Source organism: Marmota marmota, unplaced genomic scaffold (assembly GCF_001458135.2).
Source record: "Marmota marmota marmota unplaced genomic scaffold, marMar, whole genome shotgun sequence".
In the NCBI taxonomy this organism is placed as follows: domain Eukaryota; kingdom Metazoa; phylum Chordata; class Mammalia; order Rodentia; family Sciuridae; genus Marmota; species Marmota marmota.
Genome location: NW_025999982.1, coordinates 12,272,282 through 12,284,274, shown reverse-complemented (window position 1 = coordinate 12,284,274; position 11,993 = coordinate 12,272,282). Strand labels below are relative to the sequence as shown.

The 11,993-nt window shown below is 32.4% G+C and overlaps 1 protein-coding gene across 3 annotated transcripts in view; it reads left to right on the top strand.

The window, feature by feature from the left end:
• Nucleotides 1–11,993, top strand: part of Supt3h (SPT3 homolog, SAGA and STAGA complex component) — a 460,033-nt gene that overhangs the window by 356,158 nt on the left and 91,882 nt on the right. For all 3 annotated transcript variants that reach the window (XM_048805405.1, XM_048805406.1, XM_015487372.2), the window contains one exon: nt 8,791–8,901. In XM_048805405.1, the coding sequence (XP_048661362.1) occupies nt 8,791–8,901 (111 nt within the window). The remainder of the gene's footprint in view (nt 1–8,790; nt 8,902–11,993) is intronic.

The following is an 11,993-nucleotide window of genomic DNA, read 5'->3' as shown; positions in this document are numbered from 1 at the left end:
GGGAGAGGGGAGAGAAAAGAGTGAGAGAGAGAGAAAAGAGTGAGAGAGAAAGAGGATGCCACACCAAAACTATCTTTTAAACAACAGCTTTTAATCACACTGCCAATCAGAAATGATACTATTCTTGAAATGACCACAGAATACAAGTCTAGAAAGGCATTGTAAACTTGTCAGTCCACTGCATTTAAACATCCCACTACCTTGGGTGACCATGCAGAGTTTTTGTTTTTTGATACTAGGACTGAACCCAGGGGTGCTTTACCCTTAGCTTTTTATCCAGACCTTTTTGTTTTTTATTTTGAGACAGTGTCTTGCTAAATTGTTGAGACTGATGCCAAACTTGCAATACTCCTGCTTCAGCTTCCCAAGTGGCTGAAATTACAGGCATGTACCTCCATGCCCAGCTATCAATTTATAGGAGTTTTTATATATCTTGAATTGTCCTTTGTCAAATATATACTTTTCACATATTTCCCAGTTTATGGCATACTGTTTATTGTCTTAATGGTATCTTTTGATGAGCACGTGTTCTGAATTTCTGAAGAAGTCTTAAATGGGTCCTAACCCAAGTCAGGGTGATATTTTATAGTTTTAGTTCTTGCTTTACTTTTATTAATTTGGGCAAATTAAGTTTTGTATATGTATAAGTTGAGGCCAAATCTGGTTTTTACATATGGATATCTGGTCACTGCAGAACTTTTTGTTCTTTTTTTTCTCATTGTTTGACAGCTTTGTTGAAAATCAAATGACCATATATCTATATGAATTTATTTTGGGGAATTCAACTGTTTCTTTGGTTTGTCAGTATTGATTTCCCATCTTGATTACTATAGCTTTATAGTAGTATAAATACTCAAACTGTTATTTTTAATCTGTATAGGTATGTTATGTCCTTTGTATTTCTATAAAAATTTTAGCAGAAGCAGAGAAAAGAAAAAAAGAAATGGTTGGTGGCATGTTGAAAGGGATTGAACTGATTGCTTATATCCATTTGGGGTGTGAATTTCTAAGTGATATCAAGTCTTGTAATCCATGGATGTGAAATAATCTATTTATGTTTATGAAATTTCTCTTTTTCTTACTGGCATCAGTATCCACCCTGTTGTCTGTTTTATCTGATTGATGTAGCCATTCCAGCCTTCTTACGGTTCTTGTTTTTTTTGTTTTTTGTTTTTTAATTCAATTGCTTTTCATTCCATTGTGTCTGTGTCTTTAAATTTAAAGATAAATATATTTGAAGTGTATCTCTTGTCAACAAACAATTGGGTCTTACTTTTTTATCTTTGCTTTCTGCCTGCATATTTTAATTATGGTCTTTAATTCTGTGACATTTAATGCACTTGTTGACATAGTTGGATATGGGACAACTACTTTCTATATGTTTTTGGCTTTTATGTCTATTTGTACTTTTTGTTTCTCTTTTCTCCTTATTGCCCTCTTTTGGGTTAATTGTATAACTTTTTAGAAATTAATTTTAAGTATCTGTTGGTTTCTTTATGATAACTTCACATACTTTTTTTCAGTAGTTATGCTAAGGATTAAATTTTCAGGATTTAAAAAGATGTATTACAAATATATTACATCTACATATGTTGTAAGCCACAGCATTACAATTTTTGCCTTAAGTAATCAAATATATTTCAGTGAAACTGAGAGAAAAAATAGACTTAACATTACCATTCCCACAGTTGTTTTTTCTTTCTGATGATCAGAATTCCTTTGTTATCATTTTTCTTTTGTGTTCTGCTAAATTTCAACTTCTTTATAGTGTTGATTGGCTAATGATAATTTTATCTTAGTTTTCATATTTCTGAAAATATCTTTACTTTCATTCCTGGAAGATATTTTCACTGTAGAATTGTAGGTTGGGAACTTTTTTTTTCAGTCTTTTAATGCTGTCACTCCACTTCTTTCTGGCAACCATTATTTTAAAATATAATTCAATAAATATGTATTATTGGTTTTCTGTATGCATTGTGTTTATCTTGATGCTTTCAGAATTGGGTCTTTATTTTTATCTTCAGCAACTTGACTATCATAATGATAGGAATGGTTTTCAAAACTTTGTACTTCTCCCGCCTACAGTTCACTGAGCTTCTTGAATGTATAAATTTATGTCTTTAACCAAGCTGGGGGAATTTTTGAGCAATTATTTCTTCAGATTTTTTCTGGCCTAATTTTCTCATTCATTTTTGAAATTCCAAGTACCTTATTATGTTAGTTTGTTTGGTACTGTTTCATAGGTACACGAAACTCTTTGATTTTTCTTTTAGTATTTTCTCTTCTTCTGATGGGATAAATTCTACTGATCTTTCTTTCTGTTCCAGCCTTTTTCTTTCTTCTCCCAGCTCCAATCTACTGTTGCATGCAACCAGAAATACTTTACTTCTCATATTTTACTTTTATACTTCTAGAATCTCTATTTGATTTCTTTTTTAGTTTGTTTATGTGTTATAATTTTTATTTGTTCATTTATTGATTTTTGTTTATGCTCTTGAGCATTTTTATAACATCTGCTTTAAAATTCTTATTTGCTAAATTATATATCTGAATTTTCTTATTCTTCATTGAATATAGGTCACACTTTCTTGTGATTTTGCATGTCTGGTCATTTTCAGTGATATTGTAGATATTGTGAGTAATACATTATAGTTATTTATTTTTTTAAGAGAGAGAGAGAGAATGTTAATATTTTTTTAGTTTTTGGCGGACACAACATCTTTGTTTGTATGTGGTGCTGAGGATCGAACCCGGGCCGCACGCATGCCAGGCGAGCATGCTACCGCTTGAGCTACATCACCAGACCTATTATAGTTACTGTGGGATTCTGTTATATTCCTATGAAGAGAGTTGGTAGCAGTGGTGACAGTACATGTGTGTTAAGCAGAAAATTTATTCTTCTAGACTTACTCTAAACTTCAAACTTCTCTTTTGTGGCAACATCCAGAATCTCTGTTATCTTCTTTTAGCTTTAGCAGAATTTCATGGATTCAGTACCACACTGGAACAATTTAGGAGTTAGTCAAAGATTTGGGTAAAACTTATAGATTAAATTTGGGTCTTTGATTCTGTTCTTTTTTGAGACTTTCTTCCTCACTTCACACCTGCTTGGGTTTGCCTTGAACTCTGTCCTGTACTTTATCAAGCCTCTTGGGTTGTGTTTTAACCACTTCCATATCCACTGGAGCCTGACCTTAGTAAAAGTGGAAATTCAATCCACTGCCATTCCCATCTTCTAAGAGTAGACACTCCCCCTTCCAGTTTCTGCCTGATTTGGTTAATCTTCAGTGCTTTCAAGTACTTGGTTTTTGTCTGAAGCTTATATTTTTATCTACAATTAGGTTAGTACAATAGGAACTGTTAGCTACTGCAAGTAGTGAAACCATATCAAGATATAATTTTATAAATGATAGTAAGCAAATTTAAATTTCATCCTCATTTCTGATTTCCCCTTTCATTTACAAAATGGCAGAGTTCATTGCTTATTTGTTAAAGGAAAATCTGAACTATGAGGGATTTCTGAATTGTAAAGTAGTTTTAAAGAATTTCAACTATTGTACTAATTTGGCTGATACTAAAACTAGGATTGCCTACAAGACCTTTTCAGTGGATTTGCTTTCCAAAGTATGTGAGAAAGAGTTGAAATTAGCCTAGTAATTATGTAAGCACAAGTATATATAGAATAATTATAACTTTTTGGAAATTGTACATGTATGTGTATTGGTCAGTCTGTCTGTTTGGTACAGAGGTCTCATGCATGCTAGGCAAGTACTCTAACACTGAACTGTATCTCCAACCAGTTTTTGGAAATTCTTGAGATTTTTCTCTTGCATATTTAAGCATTTTTTCCCGATCTTGTTGAAAACTTGAATTTCAGTTATTTTGCAGCAGAGATTTGCTGATTGAAACAAGTATTAGCCCAATCTACATCCAGATTCTCCTAAATTCAAAATTAATATTATCAGAATTAATAATGTTCATTTTCAAGGTTATTAACTTCAAACTCTTACTACACTTTGATTTTTTTTCTCACTGGAACCCTCAGCTGTGGTGGTATCATAGTACAGTTCATTTAACATAAAATAATGAAGTTTATCTTCTTTATTTTTACATTCAACAATAAAATTGGGTAATAATTGGAAAAAAAAACTTAGAATAAATGATGTTTTATGTCCCATGCAGATTTAGTTATATGTGACTCCTCAAATTTAGTGATTCTTTTTTGTCTTGTCCTTAAATAACTTTTATAGTTTTAATTTCCTTTAAGTTTCCTAATTATATAGAACTTCAATTTTATCAATTATCATCTTGATTAGATTTTTATATGAGAAAATTATCTACCTATTGACCCACCTTCATCAGCAAGGAAATCTAGAAGAGTAAAGCTCTAGGAGGACATCATAGTGTATATGATGGACAGCAAGGAGAAAGAAAACACTTTCCTGGCCTTTGTGGCCAGTGAGTGGCAAGAATATTAGAATACTAACCTTTCAATGACTCTAGTCTGCTATATGTATTATTCTTCTATAAGATTTAAGATTTCAAATTTAGCAAAAGATGTAGCCTACCATTATAGATGAGGAAAGAAGAGACAGTTGTCTAAGATTCCACATCCTTCTTAAACATTGAATTACTGTGGTAAAGGGAAGTTTGAAAAAAGATAGGACACTTTATAAGTCGAAAAGAAAACAGAATAAGTAAAAGATATAGAAACAACAGAAGTTTCAATGTAACTGCCTTCTACCACAGTTGAAAGTTCACGCTTCTGAGAGATTTTGTTCAATATAAACCAGCAAAGACAATCAGACAGTAGTAGAGTTAACGTGTATGATGTTTATGATACTTCAGCTTCCAATACCAACCATCAGTTTTAAGGTGAAGAAACAGAAATAAAAGATTTAAAGTCAATGAAAATGAAATTAAAAAATGAGTATGAATGCAGCCAAGAGAAAGAGGACCTGACACAGGGAGAACTTACCAAGTAAAATTTTATCATTTCATTTAAGGTACTATAGAATTCCGTTCCCCACAGATATCTCTGCTAGCATGGTATAGACAACTCTACTCAGTATTTTGTCAAATATGTGGATTTAATTTTTGAAAATTTCAAGAATACCTAAAATGTGAACATAATGAGGATGGAAAAGATGAAGTGACATATAAATCTAACAGTTCTCACATGTATTTTTAACATATATGAGATCCTTAATAACAAAGAACAAATATGTAAATTTAATATTAAGTTTTCTGAAGTAATTTTTAAAATATTATAAAATGCTAGAATTGTTGTTAAATTAGAAATTCTAAACTCGTGACAAATTTTTAACTTTAATAGATCATGAGCGCCTCATTAAGGGACTGAACATTTTTTAAATTTTTTTTTAATTGTTGATGGACCTTTATTTTATTTATTTGTATGTGGTACTGAGAATCGAACCCAGTGCCTCACACATGCCAGGCAAGTGCTCTTCCACTGAGCTACAACCCTGCCCCAAGGGACTAAATATTTATGGAAGATATTTGTTGAAGTGGAAAATAAAGTCTAGGAATATAACATTTCAGGTTAAAATATTGCATTCCAAAGAACCCTGTGGGTAAACCAAGACAATGTAGAAGTACACATGGTAACTTCATTCATACTAACGTTAACAGTTGTTTAATTATGGCAGATGAACATGAAATTGGCAAAGTGGATAATCTATTGACTTTTTTCTCAAAAATGAATTTTTTATTTGTTTATAAGTTATCGTCACCTTTTTTGTCAAGGGCAGTAAGATTCAATCAGGCAAACTTACTTGTCTCCACATCTTACAAATAGCCAAAGCAAGGCAATTTCTAATTTGTGATTCTAGCATTGCCCATTTGGACTACTATAACAAAATGTTTTAAAATTCACTTAAAGGCAGTAGCAATGTATTTTTCACTTTCTTTAGTCTGGAAATCCAAGATCAAGATGCTGGCAAATTCATTGTCTGGGGAAGGCTTAACTTCCTGGTTCACACTTAATCTTCTCACTCTGACCTCACATGGTGAAAGGGTTGAGGGCTCCACCCTCGTAACTTCATCACCTCCCTAAGGTCCTATATCCTAATGCCTTGGGGGTTAGGACTTAAACATGAATTTGGGGGGAACACAAAGATTCAAACCCTAGCAGTCTCCTACTTCAGTGTTCCCAAGTCCTATTTGATTGCCATGCTGGTGGTTCTGAGATTTGATCAAAGTGTTCTGTACCAAAACCAAATTTATTAGAGAATATAGAGAAAAAGTGTCATTTCTATTAGCCAGGGAGACAATAAATGAAAACTAAATCCAATTTGTAGGTAGAAAAGAGTGAATTTAGGAGAATTAGTGGAGGAACACATGGGCAGGAGTTCCTCTCTGACTTAGCTTATCGGATTCTGACCCTCTCAATGCCTCTTTCTTTTCACTTGAGATTATACTGGAAGACTTACTCTTTAGATTCCAGCCCAGGTAAATTCTTGTATGTATTTTACTGCAAATACATAGAATGTCTCAACCTCCTTCATAAGTAACTGTGAAGCCTAGCAAAAAAAATGAGCCTATATTAGTCATATTCTTATTGTGAAACAGAATAGATTCACAGAAGAGTCTTTACCCTCATCTAGGGACCTGATGATTGCATTTATTCTAATATATTCCAACTGAAAGTAACTGGAATGAGAATTTAAAAATCATTCAAAGGAACCTTGTGTACTTTTATGCAAGTGCCAAAGTGAGGATTAAAATAACCAAATTTGTGTTGTTATGGGCATAGGAGATACATTATTTAGGGTATTTTTGGAATGAAATTGAGAAAGATCCTCTAGAGTATGTCCTATTGGCTTATTTAAAATTTCGTTTTAATAATAATCAAGATCTATTTTGAATTTTAATTTGTTTCAGGCTCAGCTTGAGTAACTACCAGATATTCTTGAAGAAATTTTAAGAATATTTTACCAGTTTGTAAAGGAAAGCATGCATGTAGTATAAAGGTACATTTTAAAAGTACAGAAGAATATATAATGAAATGCCAGTCTCCGTGTAATGCCCATCCTTCTGCCACCCACTTAATATCCATGAGATAAGCATTGTTACTCATTTTTGGTGTACCCTCACAGTGTATTTTATGTGCTTAAATAAGTATATAATAGTCTTTAAAAAAAAAAAAAAACAAGTAGTAACAGTGCCACACAATTAGATACCTTGCATTTTTTTCATATAATATATCTTAGAAGTAGTTCCATTGGGAGTGATTATGAAATGGCCCCGAAGTCCCTCATGGTGAAAATTTGATTCATCAGTTCAGATACTACTGTAGTACTATAGTGAATATTGTGTGTGTGTGTGTGTGTGTGTGTGTGTGTGGTTTTGTACCCATGTTGATAGAATAAATTCTTCAAGGTGAAATTGCTGGGTCAAAGAGTTTGTGCTTTTTCATTTTGGTAAGATTTTGCCAAAGTATGATCCACAGAGGTTACTCTCCATAAACTTTTATTACTTTCCAAGAATTATGAGCCATCTGATTCAAATGTATGATATGTCAAGATCATTGTACTGTCGTGTGTAACTATTAAAACAAATTAAAAAATTTTTGGTAATCATCAGGTAAATTATAGTAATTATAGTAGTGATCAGAATAATGATTAGTTTTAATTAGGTGACTATGAATGAGTTCTAGATCACAGTCATACCAATATGTGAGCTGAATATTTCTTTCCATTGATTCTTTAAGATTGATGATATGGTGTCTGGTATCTATTACCTACTATACTTTAAATTAGCTTACCATTTCAAGAACATGGAGGTTCCATTTTTAATCCTTAATTTAAATAATAATCTAGTACTAAGAATAGCTAGCATATGCCAGGCACTATTTTATGTTTGTATATTTCACCTCATTTAATTTTCACAAAAATCCTATAAAGCAATTATAATTTTTGTCCCAATTTAAAGAAGATGAAATTGAGGCCTAGAGATACTATGGTAGAGACAGAGCTGATAACTGATAGGACTGGGATCTGGACCCAGGGTAGTTGATAAGCCAGAACTTGCAATTGAATCATTAAACTATAATGCCCTACATAGCATTGTAATTTCTTTTGAAAAATCATGTTATATACACATCCACACACCTCTATCATTTCTTGAGTTGATATTTGTACTCATTGTACATTAGCTTTCTCTTTCTTGTGTGTTTTTGTGCTTTCAAACCTGCCTTCTATAGATGAGACAGATTAAAATAGAAAGTTCTTGTTTTATTTCATTCTGAGGAACAGAACACTTAGAAAATTAGGCACCAAGTTGAAACAGTCTTTTATGACATTCACCAGTCTGATAAATGAATACATAGAAGTTTTACATTTTTCATTTTAACTTGATGACCCTCTGTTATTTCAGAAATATGCTCAAGAATCTCCCAAGAAACATTTATAATAATAAATGTTTTTTAAAAAAGAACTTCATGTGGTTCTTTCAACAAGCTCCTTGACACTTTTTGTCGGCATGCAAGTGGCTGTATTCTCCTTACCTTGACATGCTGGCTTAGGTGAAATATTGTAGGCATAAAAATTGCATTTGGTAGGTCTAATAGGAAGGGGTCATGTAAAAGTCATCTTTGATTTGTTAATGGAACTTTTTTTTTTTTTTTTGGATGTAGTATATGGCTGCAGTGATGTGCACCCTAAGGGAAAAAATGATCCTTTTTATAAAGGTTTATTTTAATATTTTATACACTGTAGTTCTGTTGTGTGTTTTTGATTTAGTAACAATTTATGTGTTTTTCTGTTGCAGAGCACTGCGGCCTGTGGTGTTGAGGCTCACAGCGATGCCATCCAGCCCTGCCACATCAGAGAGGCCGTTCGACGCTATGGCCACAAGATTGGCCCCCTTTCCCCATTCACAGTACGTAATAACAGAGTTATAAAAAGTTATATTTATAATCTGAAAGAATTTTGATTTTCAAGTGGTCAAATGAAGAAGCAGTGGAATTGTTGAAAGCAATTTGTGGTAACCGTAATTTTGTTGTATAAAAGTGGCATAATTCTCTTGGGAAATAAAACTCATTTTGTCTCTTTTTAAAAGGACAGTTTTTTTCCTACAAAATATTATTTTCTTTCAGTTACATATTAAGCTTTTTGTTGGAGCTTATATTTGCTATTTTTCAAAGCTTAAGTTTATAAAAAATTTTGTCAAATTATATGTATTCAAATATTGCCAGAAGCACTTTATATTTTAAAATTGGTTAGATTGGCATTACCACTTCTATCAGATATCCTTCCCCTAAACATACTTTGAGTTGGAAGAAGAAGAAATGATTTTTTTACTTGGCACTGAACTTGAACCGTAGACAGCCTTTCACATCTTCAAATGATCTGAAAGCTTCTAATCGGGCTTTTTTTTTTTTAATGAGGAATTTATATTTTAGCAATATGTTTGGGGTGTTTATTTAAATACTCATCGCCTTTTAAAAAAATCTTTGTTACTCCACGTGGTTCTATTTCTAGGAAATTCATTTAATATTTACAAAGTAAGATTTGATCTACATAACCAAGGAACTGTAAAATTTATTTTTTTTTGATATTTACTTGTTTTAACATACTAATGCAGAATATATAAAAATGACATTAATGTAATCAGTGAATGAGTAAATGAGAAGCAAGTATGACACTGTATATGTTTTTACCTAAGAGGGGAATTTATTATTCTTTGTTCATTGGAGTCTTGGTTTCTTTTAAAATTATCTCCTTTTTTGCTTATGTATATGGACAATGTTTTCTTTCCATTCTTCTCACAGTTATTGTGAATTATATGAATTCTCAGTATGACAGCAAGAGTGTATTTTATAAATGTCTCGGGAAGCTTTCTGTAGTAGTGATCATTTTTCACTTTTGTTGTTGCTGGGGTTTGAACCCAGGACCTCATACATACAAATCATGTTCTCAACCACTGAACTACACCCCGACCTTGCACATGATTTAAATACTACTAATTAAAGCAATTATACTTTTGCACAAATATGCTTCTGCATAAATATTTCAGAGTCTTGAAAGAAGGAAATCAGAATCATTGGGTTTTTTTCCCCCGTTCTACAGATAGGTTAGGTTATTTTAAGCGACAGGCCTAAATGAAGATGGGATTTAGAAAAACTGAAGATAATTGGAAGTAAAAATTTTAAAACCAACTAAAAAAGAAAGAACCAAGTTATAGCTAAAGGCTAAAAATATAAAATATCAAATCCATAGATAAGAGCCAAATAATGACCACTAGGTTTAGGCAGTGGGGTAGAGAAAAAAGAAAAAGGAGGCAGTGCTGATAATGATCTAGAAGACCAGAAAGGGAAATAATTTTTGAGAATAAACCAAAAAATGGTACCTAAACATAGTGAATTAAATATCATAAGTGTATCCACTATACGGGGAGAACCTCAAAATCATGAAGTCTTCAATATATTCTCAAAGAGCAGCTGCTTGTTTATTGAAGTTTTTGTTTTTAAATAGACTGAATGGATCACGTTATTTACATGTGTGTTTGTGTGTCGCCCTCCATTCCATGTCCAACCTGGTACTCATGTGCATGATTGCTTTTACAGCCTAAGACTGTGGTATATGTTTTTTTTTTTTAAAGGACTTTAATTCAGGTGCAAATATAGCTCAAGGTAATTTTTATCTAATAAAATATAACTGATTTTTTTTAACTATGCAATTTTAAAATGCCTAATTTAAGTAAATCTAGAAAATAGAATTAAAAAAAAAAAAAAAGACCCTCTCCAGAGAAGTACCTCAGGTTTTATCACTCCTCAGAAAAGCTTCACCAGGAAAGATCTACTCCATTACCTGCATCTCTAAGAATTTGCCTAATCATCAGGTCTAAATATGCCTGTTCCATTTGATATCATGGGTGTTATCATCAAAGAGACATAGTTTTATATTATAATTAATTATTCAAATTTTTAAATTTGTTCTTTTTAGATATATATGACAGTAGAGTGTATTTTGACACATTATACACACATGTAGTATAACTTACTCTAATTAGGATCATTCTTGTGGTTGGACGTGATGTGGAGTTTCACTGGTGGTATATTCACATGTGAACATAGGAAAGTGCTGTCCAATTCATTCTGCTGTCTTTCCTATTCCCGTCCCCCCATTTCTTCCCTTCATTCCCCTTTGTCTAATCCAATGAACTTCTATTCTATTCCCTCATCCCTTGTTGTGTGTTAGCATCCACTAAATGGGGAATTAAAGATTTTATATTTTAGCAATATGTTTGTGGTGTTTAATTAAATACTCATAGCCTTTTAAAACAATCTTTGTTACTCCATGTGGTTCTGTTTCTAGGATATTCATTTAATATTTACAAAAACCTTTGGTTTGGGGGGATGGGCTTATTTCACTTAGCATGATAGTCTCCAGAACTGTTCATTTACCAGCAAAAGTCAAGAAGTCATTCTTTTTATGGCTGGGTAATATTCCATTGTGTATATATACCACATTTTCTTTATCCATTCATCTGTTCATGGGTATCTAGGTTGGTTCCATAGCTTAGTTATTGTGAATTGAGCTGCTATAAACATTGGTGTGGCTGCATCACTGTAGTATGCTGATTTTAAGTCCTTTGGGTATATAACTAGAAGTGGGATAACTGGGTCAAATAGTGGGTCCCTTCCAAGTTTTCTGAGGAATCTTCATGCTGCTTTCCAGAGTGGGTGCATCAATTTGCAGTCCCACCAGCGATGTTTCAGTATACCCTTTTCCCCACATCCTTACCAGCATTTATTGCTGCTTGTATTCTTTATTCTGACTGGAGTGACATGGAATCTCAGTGTAATTTTAGTTTGCATTTCTCTAATTTCTAGAGTTATTGAATATTTTTCCATATATTTGTTGACCAGTCGTATTTCTTCTGTAAAGTACCTATTCAATAACCCATTTATTGATTGGGTTATTTGTTTTTTGGGTGTTTTTTTTTTTTTTTTTTTTTTTTTTTTTTTT